At 37.9% G+C, this 20,743-nt stretch overlaps 2 protein-coding genes across 2 annotated transcripts; both read right to left on the bottom strand.

The window, feature by feature from the left end:
- On the bottom strand, positions 1-1,123 carry LOC122665804 (putative pectinesterase 52). The gene is made up of 4 exons (XM_043861940.1): positions 1,109-1,123; positions 606-812; positions 247-491; positions 1-160 (listed from the first exon to the last, which is right to left on the bottom strand). The coding sequence occupies exons 1-4, from the start codon at positions 1,121-1,123 to the stop codon at positions 1-3; spliced, it is 627 nt and encodes a 208-aa protein (XP_043717875.1).
- A 10,769-nt stretch (positions 1,124-11,892) lies between these two features.
- On the bottom strand, positions 11,893-20,443 carry LOC122665803 (probable pectinesterase 55). The gene is made up of 6 exons (XM_043861937.1): positions 20,242-20,443; positions 19,984-20,177; positions 18,338-18,556; positions 17,973-18,217; positions 17,713-17,868; positions 11,893-11,920 (listed from the first exon to the last, which is right to left on the bottom strand). Exons 1-6 carry the CDS (start codon positions 20,441-20,443, stop codon positions 11,917-11,919), a joined length of 1,020 nt encoding a protein of 339 aa, XP_043717872.1. The 3' UTR covers positions 11,893-11,916.
- Positions 20,444-20,743: the final 300 nt, after the last annotated feature.

The following is a 20,743-nucleotide window of genomic DNA, read 5'->3' as shown; positions in this document are numbered from 1 at the left end:
CTACTGGGGTATCCCACCAAGCCAAGAATCGGCATCAATGAAAGACATAGATACAAGCTGATCCACTTCATTAGCATTGAGTTTGTTTATCCAAGGAACACGCATCGAAGTATCTGAACCAGGTCCATAGTTGTCCACCTCCTCATAAGTTATGGAGTATCTGAAGTTCAATACAAAACAAAACTAAAATGATTCTACACAAGAAGCTACTGTGGTATAGTGATGGAGGTTAATTTAGAATCTTACTCTTGGCCTTTGTAATTCCAAGCATCCCATCCCTCTGGAACCACAATATTTGATAATTGGCATTCATAAAATACAACTCTTGAATAAGGACCATATGCTCTTCCAAGATATGCTGGACCACTCCCATATATATTACAGGATTTAAACACAAAACCAGTTGATTCTGTAATCCATTCTCTCTTTTGTGCTGTTATATATCCTGGAATCGCGCCGTAAAGCCAGGCGGTTACATTTATATTGCAGTCCTATAAATACAAGAAACAAGAACATTAATAACCAATAGTCAGTCCAAAAAAATGAATATAATTCCAACATTATTTTTGATAAATTTTTTTGTTAATATTCTTTTTGTTCTTCACCTCGTAAATTGACTGTCCATTGCCGAAAATGAAATCAACAGCTCCTTCGATATAGCAATTCTTGAAGTAATGTAGACCCGAACAATCGAACAAGGTATCTTGCACACTGATGAAACTACAATCGTAGAAAAATATTTTGTTTCCTTGGATTGATGCTGCCAATGCCTGTTTTCTCCAATCATCTTCAAGTGGTCGATTGTATGTATTCTGTGATGAAAATCATAATTATTCATCATATAACCAACAATGCTGTTGGGGTTGGAAAAACAAAAATCCCAACTTTCTCTTTGCATTAATGTGAGCAATGCATGAAAACGATATGTGCAAGATCAACAAAAAAAAAAAAAAAAACATACTAAAAAAACTGCCTACGTCCACGAAGTAAGATCCAACTTCTACTATGAATCAAGAGAACCCCCAAGCTCCCATGTACATCTTTCTCTCATTTCCTGTTCACTCTACTTACTTTCTTCAACTATTGGCTCCTTGCTTAGTCCTTATACACATATTGCACCCATGTTATACCTCTCAAACTCTCACTTGGATCCTCACATCTTGACTCCTCACTTAGGTCAATACTCTCTTTTTGATAGACACCTCTATCCTTTTATAAGATTCCTTCTCTACTTTGTTATTTTCTTCCTCATTAAAAAAAACCCACTAACTCTCTCTGCTCCTCTACCTTGTTAGGCAATATTTCACTTTCTCTCTCTTTAGAGAAAACCCACTCTACACTTCTTCCAAAGTGTCTTTGGGAAGACTCCATCTTGTCTAATGTCTTCAACCACCTACTACTTCTACTCCCTTGAAAGGCCTAATCTTATTGAAAACTCCAATACTCTTCCAATTACTAGGAAGATTCCATCTTCTTGAAGACTTCAACTCCTAGGAAAACTTCACTACTTGAAAGGCTTCACTTCTTGTAATCTTTTGAAAGACTCGACTTTGCAAGCATTCACTCACTCGGTTTCTTTTTCTCATGGTAGAGAAAACCCACTTCACACACTTCCCAAAGTGATCTTTTGGTTTTCACACCCCACTAAGGAAAGTGCTTGTCAACTCATATGGTACTTACATACATGGACCAAAGGGTGAAATGGGGCTGGGTCGGGCCGGGCTTTTTAAAACCCTAGCCCAACCCTGAGTTCTCTTAGCTCAACCCAAGCCCAACCTGGCCCTAGGTTGGGCTGAGTTGTCTCAGCTTAGGTCCAACCCTGTCGGGCTCAGCCTAGCCCAGCCCAGCCCAGACTTGATTGACCCTGATCGGGCCGGGTTGGATCAGGTTGGCCCTAATTGACCTTGGTTTTTGCTAGGGCTTGATTGATCCTGATCGACGAGTCTCATGCGATTGGGTATTGGTTTGTTCCATTCTCAATTGACTATTAGACTTTTCTTTGGGCTAAAAGAATTAGCCCAATCTTAAAATTTTAAATATTTTTGTTCAAAGATAGTTAGTCTTTTTTTTTTGGTAAACCAATAGGTAATTAGATACTAAACAAAAATTACAAAATTTAATCAATAAATTGTAAAGCATAAAATAATTAGCCACTAAACAAAAATTGTAAAATGTAATTAATAAATTGTAAAGCATTACCTAACACAAGGTTAGGTCGGGCTGGGCTGGGCTTATCCCGAGGCAGCAACCCTGGCCCAGCCCAGGCCCTGTTCGGATTCAAGGCGGGCTCGGGCTGATTGGGCCAAACTTACACCCCTACATGGACTTATCCAAACATAGAACATAGCCCAAAACCAACAAATTATCTACCTTCTCCATTAACCCATCTAGGCCATTGAACCAATCCTTCAACTGATCTAGATAAAACCTCCAAACCCATCAAATGCCTATTGTTTGAGTTATACATGCAAAAAATCATACATAATCACAAATCCAATTCATATAACCCACGAAATACCACTTAAGGGTCCAATCCAAAAGTTTAAGCTATTAGATTGAGATAATCCATCAGTATATGAAGATGCTTCGAAGGTCTTAGATAACCAATGTGAGACTATACTTCTAAACTCTCAACACCTCAATTAATAACAAAACATGTTAGCTTTACTAACCTGGAAAGTTATTTTTCTTGCCACAAAATTTGAAGCCAATACTAGCAAAGAAGCTTCAGAGAAATCTGAGTTACCATTCCAAGTTACCTGTGTTGCATCACTACTAGTGCCTTGGAGGATAATAAATGGCTTGTCTGGAGGAACTGTAACTTTCTCACTGCAATGTATAAATTTAACATCATAAAGAGGTTGGAATATTGGATGTTCAAAAAGACCAAAAAATACAAGTAGAGAAATCTGAATTTAGTAAAGAATACAAGGTGAGATATTACGTATAAATGCCAGGCATAACAGAGATCTCAATCCAGTTATTATTGTTCTGAGGAACGCCTTGTTCAATGGCTTCAGAAATTGTCTTGAAATCTCCATTACCGGTGGAAGAAACAGTGATGTACTTGAAAATTGAATCTGCATTGCTTAATTCCCATATCCTGAAGCTTGAAACCATAAATATAACAAAAACTAATGATAGATTATGAAACCACATTTTATGTATCAAAAGAAAACGAGGGGGAGGGGGGGGGGGGAGAATGAAGAAGTGCTAGAAGTAAGAGCTAAAAGAACCAAAAGCTTTCAACTTGAAATCTTCAAAGTTTCAGAACGTTCAATCTTTAAAGGGCTGAAAAAAATCTATATTTGAAAAGTATATGTTTTATTGGGAATTATATTAATATCATTGGGAAAGTATGGTTGTTCTTTCTTTAATTAATTATTAGAGACATTGTATCCAGTTTAAAAAAAAGGTAGAAATATCAAAAATGGGTTGTTCTTTCTTTTAATAATTATTAGAGATATTGTATCCAGTTTAAAACAAAGGTAGAAATATCCAATATGGGTTGTTCTTTCTTTAAATAATTATTTTATTTTTTTGGGTAAAAGGGAATCTATTGAGAAACAGGTGTTTGGCACCTGGCTTGGAGAGTACAAAGATCCTTCAACCAGGGATTGGAATTTGGCCACTCTGTTGTACACCTCATAGACAGGGCCTTCTGAGCTAGCGAGTTTGCAACCAAGTTGGACTCTAGGAATAAAATAAAAATTACACCCAAGAAAGTATGATGCAATATGGTGGATATCCGATATCACTGGCTGGGTTCGGATTGGCGCACTTCGACTAGAGTCCAAGATAGCTTCGATACTCTTGTTACTATCAGATTCCACCATGATAAAATCGATACCCATGGCAATTGCCTCCAGCAAGCCGCATCTAATGGACAGGGCCTCTTCCTCGCCAATCTCCAGTGCTAGTGCATCAATTGACTTTGCAAATATTGACTGCCCGATGTGGTCCCTTATGCAAATCCCTAGCTCGACCGTAAGATCACCAGTAATAACATTAAGATTTGATTGTGTATAATTGCCTCGATTGATTGTGTAGGAGGTTACATAATTTATAGGTGTAGAGTTGACGTACATATCTTGAGCTATGTATGATATGTACATTAGACTCTATGGATATAAATGATACTTGTCAATCAGCTGAGGTGGATGGTAAGATTGCAATGGATATGGTGGGATTACAATTGATTCTTGTCAATCAGCTGAGGTGGATGATATGATCAAATATTGGGTTCCCAAGTTTAGGAGGGAATCCAATATTTGGTCAATATGCCCCCTCAAGTGGAAGGTCACGAGCATCAGAGCTTCAACTTGTCATGAAGAAACTAGAACCAGGCCGTTGCTAGGGCCTTGGTGAGGATGTCGGCCAATTGATCCTTTGTGGAGATGAACTGTAAAAATAACTCTCGGTTGGCTACTCGATCGCGGACGAAGTGGAAGTCTATTTCAACGTGTTTGGTCCGAGCATGAAACACTGGATTGACGGAGAGATAAGTGGCGCCAATGTTGTCGCACCATAGGATTGGTGGACCAGATAAGGAGATGCCGATTTCAGTAAACAAGGATTGGAGCCATATCAGTTCAGCAACTGCATCTGCTAAGGCTTTGTATTTGGCTTCGGTGGAAGAGCGTGCAATAGTACGTTATTTCTTGGATATCCAAGAGATGAGGTTAGAGCCGAGAAAGATTACAAATCCGCCTGTGGATTTCCTATCATCACCACAGCCAGTCCAATCGGCATCACTGAAGGCATGTAATTGGATATCAGAATTTCGATCAAGTAGAAGGCCATGTGATTGTGTTCCCTTGAGATAGCGGAGAATTCGCTTAACTATCATCCAATGATTCTCAGTTGGGGCATGTATATATTGACAGGCCTTGTTGACTGCATAGGTGAAATCTGGGCGTGTTAAGGTCATATATTGGAGAGCCCCGACAATAGATTGGTATAATGTTGGGTCAGTCAGTCATGGGACTGCAAGAGGTAGCGGTAAGGGCCATGGTGGTTGCCATTGGTGTCTGTAGAGGCATATAATCAGCCATACCAGCCTTAGTTAAGAGATCTCCAATATAGCGGGATTGACAAAGGAGGCCGTGGGCATGGGGCAGGGCTTCAATCCCGAGAAAAAAATGCAATGGCCCAAAGTCCTTGATGGCAAATTCTATTGCTAGTTGCTTGAGAAGGGCTGCTATGTAACCTTGTGAGTTCCCGATGACAATAATGTCATCAACATAGATAAGACAAAATATAGTGTTGGCACCCTTATGATAGATAAATAAAGAGGGATCTATCTAGGGCGCTCAAAAGGCAATGCTAATAAGGAACTGAGAGAGGTCTGTGAACCAAGCCCTCGGGGCTTGCTTGAGTCCATATAGAGACTTTAATAATTTGCACACATGATGGGGTTTATTTGGATCAATAAAACCCGGAGGCTGGGACATGTATACTTCCACTTGAAGAACATCATGTAAGAAAGTGTTGTGAACATACAATTGTCTCATAGCCCAACCCTTTGGAACAACCAAAGATAGTATGGTATGGATGGTTGTGGGCTTCACAACTGGACTGAAAGTTTCAATGTAATCCAGCCCAGGTTGTTGATGATAGCCCTTTGCTATGAGTCGGGCTTTATATCACTCAAGGGAGCCATCTGCTTTCCTTTTAACCCTATACACCCATTTGCATCCCACAATGTTTTTGGTTAGGGGAGAGGGTGGGACAAGGTCCCAAACACCATTCTTTAACAGTGCATTGAATTCCTCAGTCATCGCCACTCGCGATTCTGGAACTTTGTTTGCTTGAGTGAAGCAAGTGGGCTCAACATGGTGGGTAGTGGTAGAAAGTGCGTTGGGTTCAATGGTGGTAGGGATGGAAGAGGTTTGAAGGTATATGTCAAGAAGGGACCTAGTAGGCCGCGTTTTAGAAGGTGTGAAATTTAGTTGGGGGGGGTGGGGGAGGTATGGTGTGGCTGGGTAGGGGAGGATGGTGATGGGAGCAGTTGAGTAGGGTATGGGGAGGGATGGTTTGGTTGGGAGGGAGGTGTTGTGGGTTAAGAGAATTGGTTGGCGATGGGAAGTGGTAGTTGATGGTAATTGGTTGGGAGCAATTGCCCATGGAGGCGATGATAGGGGTGCCATGGAGGAGGAATGAGAAGGGGTAAAACTAGCAAAAAGAAATTCGTATTCATTAAACCGGACATTCCGGGCTATATAGATGTGATTCGAAGATCTATCAAGACATATATAGCCCGTATGAGAGGAACTATAACCAAGAAAAACACAAGGGGTAGACCGGTAGTCCATTTTGTGATTGTTGTATGGCCTCAAAAGGGGGGAGCATAAGCACCCAAAGACTCTAAGAAAGGAGTAATCGGGCGCTTTGTGAAATAAAATTTGAAATGGGAAAATGTCCATGGAAGCCCTAGAGGGTATTTGATTGATGAGATAAATAGCAGTGTCAAATGCATTTGGGCCAATAGTGCTGGGGAACCGAGCTATGCCCAAGGAGGTAGAGACTGGTCTCCATAATGTGGCGATGTCGCCTCTCAATAGAGCCTTGTTGCTCATGGGTATGGGGGGCCGAAATTCTATGATTAATACATATTTGAGCAAAAAAAAATAGGGGAGAGTACGATACTCACCTCCCCAATCCATTTGGATAGAGAGAATCTTACAGGAAAATTGGCGCTCAATTTTAAAAACAACGAAAGATTTGAAAAAACCTCGAATTTATGGGCCATTGGATAAAACCAGATATACTTTGAAAAGTCATTTATGAAGATGACAAAATATCGATGGCCGGAGATAGATGAAACATGGGCAAGGCCCCAAACATCACTAAAAATAAGTTCAAGAGGAAATAAACTTCTAGAAGTGGAAGGGGTTAAATGTAAACGATAGGATTTTCCTAATTAACAAGCCTTGCAAAGGGGGGATAGGGATTTATTATTAACAAGGCAATTTATTTTTGTGAACTATGCGGAGAAGTAAGTCTTTCTGGGGATGACCCAAGCGGCTATGCCAATCATCCAATGTTGTTCCTGCAACAATGTTGGCACTCATTTGAAAAGATGGCGGGGAGACGACATACAACCCATCCTTACTCAAGACGGACAGAAGGACCTCCTTGGTTGTTCGATCCTTCACAAGGAAGAAACATGGCCAACATTCAAAAAAAGCATTATTGCCAGTAGCAAATTTTTGAACTGAAAGAAGTGGTTTAGAAATACATGGGACATATAAAACATCACGTAAATGAAAAGTAATAGGAGAGGAAGGAGAAGCGATGGAGGTGGAACCGGTATTAGAAATTGGCAACCCTTTACCTTTACCAATAGAAAGCTGCTCATTACCACCATAGGAATCATATGTTGCAAGTGACTGGAGGTCTGGTGTCAAGTGGTGGGTCACCCCTGTATCGGGATACCAAGTCAAAGCAGCCGATGGGGGGTAGGAGGGTGTGGGAAGAAGGGGTGGGGCGCTGCCGTGATAGGGAGGGTTGGGGGTGGGTGGTGGGTGATGGAGAAAGGGATTGGGGGATGTGTAATGGCAGCGGGGGTCCCCGTTGGCGATAGTAGCAAGTCACATCAGAATGATTATTGTGACGACAATGGGAGCACCACATTCAGCCTTGACCACGCCCTCTTGGAAAACGGCCAAAACCCCGACCCCAATGTCCACAGGAAGACCCACGACCATCGGGGTTCTCTTTGGAAGTGAGATGAGCATGTGGGATAATGGCAGTAGGGGCTGCAGTTTTAGCCTGATGAAGAGAGGAGCCCTTCAAAAATTTATGGCTTAACAACAATGAGTGAAGTTCTGTGAAGGAGAGGGGTTCGGTCCTTGTGAGTAAAGATGGAACAATGTCCTTAAGTTCCATTTTTAACGCCCGATACATGTAAATTAAAATTTTCATTAGTGAGAGGTTGACCGGTGGCAGCAAGCTCATTCACCAATGTGTTAAGGTGGCGAAGAAAAATAGAAACCGGCTCATCACTTTGTTACATAGCGTCCTTGAGGATGATATGAAGAGCCATCAACCTAGTCTGAGCTGGAGAGCCAAAAGCAATGTGTAGAGTCGTCTAGAGGTCATGGCTAGTAAGTGTGCCATTTGCAAGAGGGACAACGTCCTCAGAGAGAGAGAGACATTGAGCAATGATCGTAGTAGAGCATCTTGTTAGTGCCATAGAGCGGCAGTATCATCATCAGTTGGGCAGGGAAGAGTGCCATCAACATATCCATAGAGATTTTGCTTTTAAAGAAAGGGCTTCAGCTGAGTCTTCCAAAGGAGAAAGTTGGTGGGGGTGAGCTTGAGAGAGAGAAGATGATGGGCGGATGTGGAGGAGGGAGTGGAGAGAATGGTGGTGGGGGACATGGTGGTAAGAGCTCCATTATTGGGGGATTGGCCTTCCATCGTTGAAGGGTGGAGAAGAGGGGGGAATGAGAGAAATGAGAGACTAGAGGGGGGGACGGTTGAATGAAGAAAGGAATAGCAGGGGATCGAATTTAGGTGTTAGCCTAGAATAGGCTTATGATACCATAATAACATTAAGATTTGATTATGTATAATTGCCTTGATTGATTGTGTAGGAGATTACATAATTTATAGGTGTAGAGTTGACATAAATATCTTGAGCTATGTATGGTATGTACATTAGACACTATGGATATAAATGATCCTTGTCAATCAGTTGAGGTGGATGGTAAGATTACAATGGATATAGTGGGATTACAATTGATCCTTGTCAATCAACTAAGGTTGATGATATGATCAAATATTGGGTTCCTAAGTTTAGGAGGGATTCCAATATTTGGTCAATAACCAGGCAATTTGGACGAGTCGCAGTTGAGCTTAAGGAAGGGGGCCACAGGACAACTCCATCCATTCCCTTGCCATTGGGAGGGGGCACTTTGGCTTGAGGATTTCTGAGAACTAGCTTGCTGAAATCGAAGCAACTCTGCTTGGGCCTTTACTACTAGCGTTATGACCTCTTTAAGAGACCAATCGTGCCTTCCAAATACTAAGTCGTTTCTTGTTTTCCATAAATTTCAAGCCACAACGTTGTACAAACTTGATGCCTACTTTTTGTCTTTGTGATCCAAGAATGCAATGTTGTTCTAGCTATTAATCCAATCTGCTAGTTTGTTTGAGTTGTCACCTTAGATTTTCAATGGGAGAGGGCATCTGAAACAAACAACTTTTGCAAATGGGAATTGAAATAGAATATGCTCCATTGACTCCACTTCCTTTCCACATCTACAACATTACTAGTCGATCTGAAGTTTACGAATAGCACATGCTTTGCTGGTTGCTATCCATTTGCACATGCCCTCCACAAGAACGATCAAATTTTGGGATAAGTGTTGCAGTTCCAAATCGATTTCCAAACTATGGAAGGGGTACTAGCCCATCTGCCGATTTTGGATGATGATGGTGCTTCTTTTATTTTTTCGTCCCTCAAGTTACTCATAAGATGGTATACTATTTTGACTGAGAATAATCCATTTCTCGCCGCTCCCCAAACCAGGCAATCTTCCCTAAGGAAAAGAGGAAGACTAATTTTAGAATTTCTTCTCTTTCCTTTTGACCGAATAGTTCCTCAAGAATAACCCTTTTTTAGGTTTTGTCCTTTAGATTTATAAGGTCTGAAAATGCTTCTTTGTGGTCTAGAGAGCTAATGTAAATGAAAATTTATATTTTTGTAGGTAAGATGTTTTCTGTTAGTATAAATGAGAGCAATTCAAGATACTTGAAGTTTGAGAGAAAACTATGATTATGTAGGAAAAGAGTTGTTGTGAGGATTTCAAACTCGGTAGACAACCCGAATAGACTCTATTATAACTGGTTGCAACTTCTTCCAATGGTGTACTATCATGGGTGAAATAGGACAATGTGGTTACACTAAGGATGCACCAAATACTGTGAGTGAAATTATTCCTAAAGACCAAAGGAGGAGGGACCAACAGAGGAGTGAAGAGTTCTGTAGTCTGATGAAGCTTGAGGAGAAGTCAATTGATGCAATGAAGATAATGTGTCCAATTATTATAGCTATGTTTGTCTTGAACTTAATTGCAAGTGTTCTGAAGATATAATACATTTAAGGGAAGGGGAAAGGAAGTGGACCTTTATTTCACATCTTTTTGGTCTCTTGAATGATGCAACTCTATGTTTTTTTAATGAATTGATGTAATGAAGAGTTTCACATTTAAATTTCTATTGTTTTTTAATGAATTGGTGCAATGGCAATGACATACAACCATGTTGATGCATCCAAGTCCATTGACCATTGCACCACACCCCAGCCTTCTCTTTGGCAGTGATGCATCCAAGTCCATTGACCATTGGACGCCACCCCAGCAATCTCTTTGGCAGTAATGGCCAAAGCTAGTGATGAATTGCTGTCTGTGTGGCAGTTGGTTTTATGTTCTTTTGTACTTATCTAAGGGTAACAATGCATCCAAATCCATTGACCATTGGGTCCCACCCCAGCCCAACAATCTTATCTGAGAAGTTTTAAAGTGAAAAATAGAAATAACAACCATCAAATTAAAACTTAATTGCAACCAAGATTCCATCCATGAAAAGACCATGTAGGTCCATTAAAATAAAAATTTTATTCAACCAAAATATTTGTTTTCAAACATCAACACAGAGTCATGATCAACAACTCAGATCCACATCATCTAGGGTCATTACAAATTAAACCAAGATTCCTAAATTGTTTTCAAACAGAATACAAATTAAACCAAGATCCTTAAATTGTTTTCAAACAGATTACAAATTAAACCAAGATAAATATTTTTAAACATCAACTCATAAACTCAGACTCAAGGACAACAACTCAAGTAGTTCATCACTCCTAGTCACCAACCTCATCAACTCTTATCCCCCAATTTCATCAACTCTTGTCCACCAACTCAGCTCCATATAGACAACAACATCATATGCTTCCTTGACACCAACTCAACCCAGACACACAGATAGTAACATTATATGCTTCCTTGACACCAACTCAACCCAGCTCCACACTTGTAGTACAACTCAGAAAATTAGTAACTCATCACCAATGGCACCTGCAAATCAGCAACTCAACTCAATCAGAAATTGAACAACAGAATTATAATAAAACTTCTCATACTTAACAGCCATTCTCATACCAGTTCAACAACCAGTTTGTTCTTTGATAGATTTTCTAGCTCTCCTTGCCATCTCTTTGGAATTCTTGGATGCCATTTTTGTTTTTTTAAGCTTATCTTGTTCATTTGTTTGTGAAGTTGTACAAGATGCTTGAGATGAGGTGGCACTCTTGTCCTTCCTCTTCCTCTAAAGTTGCATCAACAAAATCAAATGAATAAAAAATGAAAATAAACACACATTGTTTTATGTTAAAAACTTTAAATTGTGAGTAGAGTACCTTGGTCTCAATGTTCATAGCAGAAGTTAGATCCTTTCCTTTTATTGGATCCTCTTTGCATGTCCTTCTGTTACGACCAAATGCCTTGCATCTCCCACATTTAACACTGTTGGACATCTTCCTAACATCTCCCTTAGCTGCCTCATCCCTTTCCCTCCTCCTATTTTAATTTGGTTTGCCAACTAATCTTCTCATTTGTGGAGGAAGCAATTTACTGTTATCTAGTGTGTTGGGATCGGATAATTGGTGAATTATTCCCTTATTAGCCAAAAGATCTCTCTGTTATTTAATATGAATCACAATAGTCCAAGAGATTTGCCCTTTTATACTGAATGCAAGATCCTACATGTGTACATGGTAGTCCAATTGCTATCTAGATCCCACACTCATAAGTTTGATTTGTTAAGTTCACCATATACCTAGTAGTTCCATCTTGCCCCTCAAACTCATCTCCCCCTGGAATATGTTGGCATACAATACCTAACATTTTTCTACAAACAATCAAGCTTCTCGTGTATCCTTGGAGTCAGAATGTTTTGATAGTTACAACCCTACTCATACCTTTTTTATAGACTGCCCATCAACTTCAGTCTAACTTAGTCTAGCAAGGTAAGGATTGACTTGCTCCTGAGGGGTCCAACCCAATGGTTAAATGGCTCAGTCATATTATTGGTTATGTGATCACTCTTGATGTTGTGATCAAATGCATGTCTTGTCCATATGTTAACTGGATTCTTCATCAACCAATCATATGCTTCCTTCTTTGTTATTTTCATTTTATTCATGACTGTATTAAACTTATGCACACCGTATGCTTTGTTGGCAGCCCAGAATTTACTCCTCTATCCACTCCCACCTCCAAATTGTGATTTGAAATTGTTGTATAAATGTCTGCTACAGTGCCTATAGTTTGCTTTTGAGAAAATGATTGAAATTGCTTTAATAAAACCCTATACAACAAAATAAAACACAAATATTAAAAACCAAACATCATTTGTTGAAGCAAACTATGTTTAACAATTATATGCTTAAAACAAAAAAAAATACAAAAAAGGCAGATGTATCTTCTGTTTATCTGTCATGAATGTGAATGGTCTCCTAGTGGTTGTGTCTATTGTGATCTGGATGGACTCATATAAGCGATGAAAGAAGAATAGCCAATTGTCCTTGCCTTCAGACTCAACCACACCATATACAACTAGAAATATATCATTATTCCCATCAATTGAAACAGCAGAAACTAATACTCCACCATATATCCCTTTCAAATGACATCCATCAAGGCCTATGAATGACCTACATCCCTTCAAAAATCCTTTTTATATGCATCAAAGCATACAAACATACACTTAAACTGTGGAATTACTGTCACCACTCCATTCACTTCTACTCTATATTTCTCTTCATTATGGTATTGAATCACAAATGAAGTACTAGGGTTAATTTGCCTTACCATTGTCCCATAGGCCTCCAATTTAGTATAAGACTTTGAGTAGCTTCCTTCATTTTCTTGTTTTACAATCTATCTTGCCCTATACAGTTGCATTGAGCAAACCTCCAAATTATACTTCTCCTTCAAAAGTGATTCCATGACATTGTTGATCATATCTAGGTCAAACCTCAGATTGGAACCAAGTTTTCTTGCTATCCAAGTTGAATTCACCTTCTTGTTGGTATCAAATATATTACAACTATGATGGGGTTAAGTAACTTGATCACAAATGTGATCTCATCATCAATAGGTGAGTCATGAATCTTCCATGAGCACTCGTTCTCCTCACAAATTGCAGTCACTTTAGATTTCTCATTTTTTTTCTTTTTTAAAATATGAAATGCCTCTTGAACTTCATAATCTTGCAAGACCTCTCTAAAATATTTCACATTCTTAAACACTTAACCAACTCTCAATGTGATCTGTTGGTTTACACCTCCTTCTACATAAAAAATACTATCTCCTTCACCAGACTCCATCATCTCGGAATTGGCATCATTACTGTTCTCATCCCTCCCTTCTTCCTTTTCCACTTCAACATCACTTGCCTCATCTTCACTGCTACTTGAACTCTCAGATATTTCATGTGATTCTCCAGCCTGCCAATCATCATTTGATGACTCACTATATTGTTGATCTTTATTCGGTACCTGGTCTGCCAGCTTGCTAGTTGAGGCAACATTCTCATCAATATTTGTAGTACTTGTGGTAGGCCCTAATAAACCCACCACCCATCACTGCACTACACTTGTTGTAAAATGAGATACCAATAGTAGTTCCATGTCTTCCACCAAGGAAAACAGTTTGACTACAGTCATTCGTCCTCACTGTAGTTTCATGTCTTCCACCACCCCTCCTCATAGTTGCTTTTGGTGGTCTATTACTTGATGTATCACCACCAATCATTGTGATTGTGTGTCCATTGATGGTATTGCATTCCATTGGATCACTTACTTGCATATTGTAAACATAAAGGTGTGCCTCATCCAAATCCTTCAAGATGTCAAACATCTTCACCCTTATCAAGTGTTACATATTTCACACAGAAGCTCATTGATCTTCCTTTGGGTATATAACTCAACACTGAGTTATATATGTCACCAACTAAGTCAAGATATCCAAATCTATCCACATCTACCAGTTCTCTCCATTCAACATTCACATAATGGTACACTACCCTGCATATCCTATTGTCCATTGATGACTTGTTGATTTGTCATTGTAAACATTATTCAAACTCACATGTTAAGAAGTAACATACATTATAAGAAATAGGAAGGTCATTAGTAAACATCAACCAGAGAAAGAAATTCAAAGAAGGAAAGCAATAATCTCTCCACTACCATGATGGAGAATGCAATCATGGTAAAATACTTAAGGGATTTCACTTTCCATTAGGAATCACAGCATAATAATATCATACATTTCATCAAACAAGAGTTTAGTGAGATCAAATAAAACCTAATTTCACATTTATGCCAAGAAGTATTTCATAAAAACTACTTTACTAAACTCAAATCAAATCAAACCTATACTAACATACATCAGTTCACTTAGAAAATTTTCACCTATTTCCACCTATTGCACTTACACAGTGGATCAGGCCAAGCAAATTTAGCTCACACATTTCAAATTTACCAACAATTTCATAAAAACCAAAACCCAATCAAGGTAAAATTCCTAATTTCACTTTCAAATAGCTAAAATAACTAATTTCACCTTCAAATAACAATCACCGCATAATCGTATCATACATTTCATCACAAATTGTTTACAGAAATCAAATACCAAACACAATCGAAATCATATCAATTAGTTCATAAAACTTACTTTACTTAACTGAAATCAAACCTAAATTAGCAAACACATCATAACCCTATCATAGATTTCATATTTCCTTCAAAATATGTTAAGGGTTTTCACTTACAGAGTGTATCAAGTCCTCGGGTAGTTTGAATTGCATCCAATAGGGAAGACAGAGCTTCGAATGAAGAGTAGAGGTTGGGATGAAAGGGGTTTCAGTCGAAATTGTCACTCTAGCTACTTGCTCCAAGTTGCAGTCCAAGGTAGTAAACCAGTGTACAGCCTTACCATGATGAGCTAAGTTAGCAAGTTAGATGATTTAGTCACTGTCGGAGGCTGGGAAGAAGAGTTATAGGCCTAGAAAAAGAGTTGCAGGTGAAGAAGATATGTTCGTGCCCAGGGTATTTTGGGTTGTGATTCAATGGTATATTGGTTAATACCCTATCAAGGGTAAATTGATCCAAAGGTTTCTATAAAACACCTCCCGTTTGTGACTAACGGGAACCACTAACGGCCTAGACTAACTTGTTAATTATTATGAAAAAATAGAAGAGATATGTGTAAATAGTGCATAAAGATGGATGCATCGGTGATAAGAGGTATGCGTAAATTTCCCAATTTAAAATGGTGGCGGTGCCTCAAACTCTGAAGTCGTCTGATCCGCATTCGAAAAAAAAAAAAAATTTAAAATAAAATCTAGAAAGTAGAATCAGGATGAGGAGAACCTCCATGTGGTACCTATATTATCTACAAACCTACCATTGGATTGGAATAAATGTAATGTGTTGGTGTAGGAGTTTATTCCAATCTAACCATTGGTAGTACGATCAGTAAGAAAAAACAAAAAAAAAAGGCCTTTTGGGGACCTTTGGGTTGGTATTAAAGAAAACAAATCCTTAGGCCTTAAGGTTCAACAAGGTAGATAGGAAAATGAAAATGAAACCTTAGGCGTTAAGGTTTTAATAGAGAGGATTAGTATGGCAAGCGGGAGAGGTGACAATGGTGAAAACACTGGCCCTACCTTAACAGATCCAGTTTGATAAGGGCACTACCTTAACAAACCTGTGGGCAGTTTGAGTCAGTTTCAAGGTATAATGAAATGAAGGGTTGCGGTTTCTGCCCCTTCCATCTAGGAAGTCCCCATGGAAAAGTGGAATTTCTCGAGGGTGTAGAGGTCATATTACACTTCTTTGTATCTAGCATACCGCACATGCTTAGGTTGTTCTTTTTTTTTCAAAAATAATTTTTAAATTTAAAAATTATTTAATATCATATTTTGTTCAATTCTTATGTGAAATGACATATTTGTCCTTATTGAAAAAATTGTATTAAATGTTTTTGGTAATAAAAAATGGACAATTAAGGCCACATTTGGTATGATTTCTATTTCAATTTCAGGTTGATTTCATAAAATAGTCAACAAATTTGTTTTTGGTCAAAAAAATGAAACTATTTTGGTTGTATCAATATGAAATATTTCAAGAATAAAAAAAATCCATTAGGTAGTTCAATTTCTGAGAATAGATTCTTAATATTTCTTTGAAAAGGATGGTGGTGGTGGTGGCGAAAGGGGTAGTGATAGCTAGTGGTGATGTCGGTGGTGGTGATGGAGTGTTGGTGGTAAGATCATTAGGAGAAGAAGATGGGTAATGTTTTATTTTTACCATAAAAGTACTCATTTGCCCATCAAATTAACCATATGTTTATTAAAGAGCAAGAGTGAAATCAAATGAAAATAAAATTTGAGATAGCTCCTCAATTATTTCAGAATTTTTATTTGACTGAAATAAGGTGTAAAAATCAAACCAAACAATTTCTGAAATAGAAATCACCCCTTGAAATTGAAATAAAAATCATACCACATCAGACTTCAAAATACACCAATAGAGGTATTTTGAAAAAAATTATATTAAATCCAAAATCCGAGATCAACTCAAAATGACCACAAAAAATAAACTTTTTAGAGGGTTGAAACTTCTAACTCCACAAGGCAAAAAAATCACTAAATTTATGTTTTGCTTGTATCAACACAATATCATATTGTTAACTTTAAAATTATTGATTTTAGTTTTCTCCCAATTTAAAAGGGGATAAAGAATGCTACCTAGTTGTGGGTTTCCTATACCCATACATAGGAGTGTGCTAAAAGTATTGACCTGTTACCCATGAAAATAAAAATTGCATCTATGTTGATACCCTTATCTATGCTCTCATTGGTCACATGTTGGTGGAGGCGCTACATGATCAAATAGTGATCTGCTGCCTATAATTTATATTAATGGTTGAAAAGAAAAGAGAGAGATTCACGAATTAATGATTGTTGTTATTGCCTCTTATTTTTGAGAAACTCTTGTAATGAATATGTTCATCAAGTGTGTACTAAAGAACCCATTTGGGTCCAGGAGAACTCATTCTAAGATAAAAATCCTCAGCAATTCCTTCATCTTGCGGTGCCTTGCAGTTCCGGCCTGAGAGCTCGACAGGTAGGAGATGCTTCATCCAATGGTGTGAGTTCGAGAGGATTAAGGCACTACAGAGGATTTTTTTCCCCAAAATAAGAAACCGTGAACTATACATGACGTATAGTTTCGTGATGACATTTTTTTTTCATAAATATATTATGTATCTCAATTAATTCTTGTATCTGTCTCGAATATTGGCCCGCTTCTGACATTTTTTACGTCGACCTATATAGGGTTTTTTGTGAGGCCTGTGATAGTAGTGGAGGGCTTGGGTCTGGAGCCTATCACTGATCTCATTTGGGGTGCAAAGACAAACGATTCAACCCAATCTGATAGATAAACCCGACTTGAAAGAGTATTTATATGTTTTATCATCTTGTTGTGTAAATTGAAATACCAATCAGAAAATTTTGAATAGATTATTAACAAAAGGATTTCAATTAAAACCCACTATTCGTGCTACACTTTAGCATTGAGATATAAATCATATATATAGATGAATGGAATAAACTAGAAAAAAAAAAAATTACTTTGCTATCCCACCAAGCCAAGAATCGGCATCAATGAAAGAAATAGATACAAGCTGATCCACCTCATTAGCATTGAGTTTGTTTATCCAAGGAACACGCTTTGAAGTGTCTGAACCAGCTCCATTGTTATCTATCTCCTCATAAGTTATGGAGTCTCTGAAGTTCATTACAAACAACATAAGAAGATAATTTAGGATCTACACAAGAAGCTACTCTAGAAACCATAAAAGATGGTAATTAATGGAGGTTTAGAATCTTACTCTTTGCCTTTGTTCTTCCAAGCATCCCATCCCTCTGGAACTACAATATTTGAAATTTGGCATTTATAAAATATAACTCTTGAAGAAGGACCATATGCTCTTCCAAGATATGTTGGACCACTCCCTGATATATTACAGGATTTAAACACAAAACCAGTTGATTCATTTCTCCCTTCTCTATTTTGTGCTGTTATATATCCTGGAATCGCCCCGGTAAGCCCCGCGGTTACATTTATATTGCAATCCTATATATACAAGAAACAAGAACATTAATAACCAGTAGTCAGTAAATAAAAATTGAATTTAATTCAAACATTATTTTTGACAATTTTGTTTTGTTAATATTCCTTAATTTTGTTCTCCACCTCATAAATTGACTGTCCATTGCCGAAAATGAAATCAACAGCTCCTTCGATATAACAATTCTTGAAGTAATGTAGACCAGAACCATCGAACAAGGTATCTTGCACACTAATGAAACGACAATCGTAGAATAATATTTTGTTTCCTTCAATTGATGCTGCCAATGCCTGTTTTCTCTGATCACCATCAGATGAATGATTGTATGTATTCTGTGATGAAAATCATAAATGTTTAATCACTATATAGTCAACAATGTTGTTGGGGTTGGAAAAACAAAATCTACAATTTTCTCTTTGTGATGTGAGAAACGCACGAAAACGATACGTGTAAGATAAAATATAAATTAAAAAAAATATACATACACAAAAGAAGAGGCAAGAGATTTACGTAGTTTGGCAAAACCGTCTACGTTCACGAAGTGAGATCCAGCTTCCACTATGAATAAAAAGAAAAAAAATAGTACAACCGTTGTAATTTATTGCCCAAACCCAAGCTCCCATGTACACCTTTCTCTCATCTCCCATTCGATCTATATACCTTCACCTTAGCTCCTTGCTTTGTCATTGTACACACATTGCATCCATTCTCTTTTTGATAGACACCTCTATCCTTTTATAAGTCTCATTCCCTAATTTGTTGTTTTCTCTCTCTATAAAAAAAAAAAAAAAGGAAAAAAACTACGAAGTGTCTCTCCTCCTCTACTTTGTTGGGTAATATTTCAGTCTCTTTCCTGAGAGAAAACCCATTATACATTTCTTCACCTTGCTTAATGTCGGTTCTGCAACCAGCTACTACTTCCACTCCCTTGGAAGTCCTAATTTTATTGAAGGCTTCACCTCCTCTGAACTTTTGGAAGACTCAACCTTACAAGTATTCATTCTCTCTTTTTTCTTCTCATGATAGAAAAAACCCACTTCACATGCTTTCCTAAGTGACTTTTTAGTTTTCACTCCCCACTAAGGATGTGTCTAGATCTTCTACTTCCGTCTGCCCCTACTTTCATGTGCTCCCTACACACAATAGGGTGCACAAAAATCACCTTACCCCTACCAGAGCATCTTGCCCGAGTGGGGGTAAGACGGTCTTTGCGCGCCTCATTGTATGTAGGGTGCACACGGAAGTAGGGGCAAGCGGAAGTAGAGGATGTCAATTCACTAAGGAAAGTGCTTGTCAACTCATATGATACTTGCATACATGGACCTATCCCAACGTGGCTGAAAACCAACAAATTATGTAATTTCTTAATTAGTCAATTTAGGCCATTGAACCAATCCTTCAACCGGTCTAGATAAAATCCATCAAATTAATCCAATGAACGCCAGTTGTTTGAGCTTTACACACAACAATTCATATTTATATATGATAATGATAATCACAAATCCAATTCGATCAAATAGCTCACGAAATACAACTTAATTAGGAATCCAACCCAAAAGCTTAAGCTTTTAGGTGGAAATGATCCCACAGATCTAGAAGAACCATTGTGATAAAAAAAAAAATAATAATAATTGAATATAGATCAAGATGGAAGATGTTGTAAATTAAGAGAAAAAGCTAGAGATGAGTGATACATAGAATTGATCAACACAAGCATATTTTGTTTATCAAATCTGTGAATACGAAGAAATTAAATATTAGCTTTACTAACCTGGAAAGTTATTCGTCTTGCCACAAAATTTGAAGCCAATACTTGCAAAGAAGCATTGGAGAAATCTGAGTTACCGTTCCAATTAACCTTTGTTGTATCTTTGCTGGTGCCTTCGAGGATAATAAACGGTTTGTTTGAAGGAACTGTAACTTTCTCACTGCGACGGATATATTTAACATCATAAGACCAAAATACTAGTTAGAGAATTAAATTTGAATTTAGTAAAGAATATAAGTGAGAGATATTACAAATAAATGCCTGGCATAACAGAGATCTGAATCCAGTGATTATTGTTCTCAGGAATGCCTTGTTCAATAGCTTCAGTAATTGTTCTGAAATCTCCATGACCGGTGGAAGAAACAGTGATGTAGTTAGAAATTGAATCTGCATTGCTTAATTCCCAGATCCTGAAGCTTGAAACCATAAATATAACAAAAACTAATGATCGATGAAACCACATTTTATGTATAAAAAAGAATAAGAGAGGGTGAGGATGGGAGAGAGGAAGAAATTATTCAAATTAATGCTAGAAGTAATTAGAGCCAAAAGAACCAAAAGGTTTCAATGTGAAATCTTCATCATAGTTTCAGAACGTTCAATCTTTAAAGGGTTAAAAAAACAAATCTATATTTGGAAAATATGGGTTTCATTGGGAATTATAGTAATCTCATTAGTTGATAAATATTGTATCCAGTTTAAAAAAGGTAGATATCGATCTTCTGAGGATATCTACCAATTGTTCTTCTCTTGCCTATTTTCC

The sequence above is a fragment of the Telopea speciosissima genome, chromosome 6, assembly GCF_018873765.1.
Source record: "Telopea speciosissima isolate NSW1024214 ecotype Mountain lineage chromosome 6, Tspe_v1, whole genome shotgun sequence".
NCBI classification, from domain to species: domain Eukaryota; kingdom Viridiplantae; phylum Streptophyta; class Magnoliopsida; order Proteales; family Proteaceae; genus Telopea; species Telopea speciosissima.
Note: the sequence above shows the minus strand (reverse complement) of the source record. Positions and strands in the feature narration are given on the sequence as shown.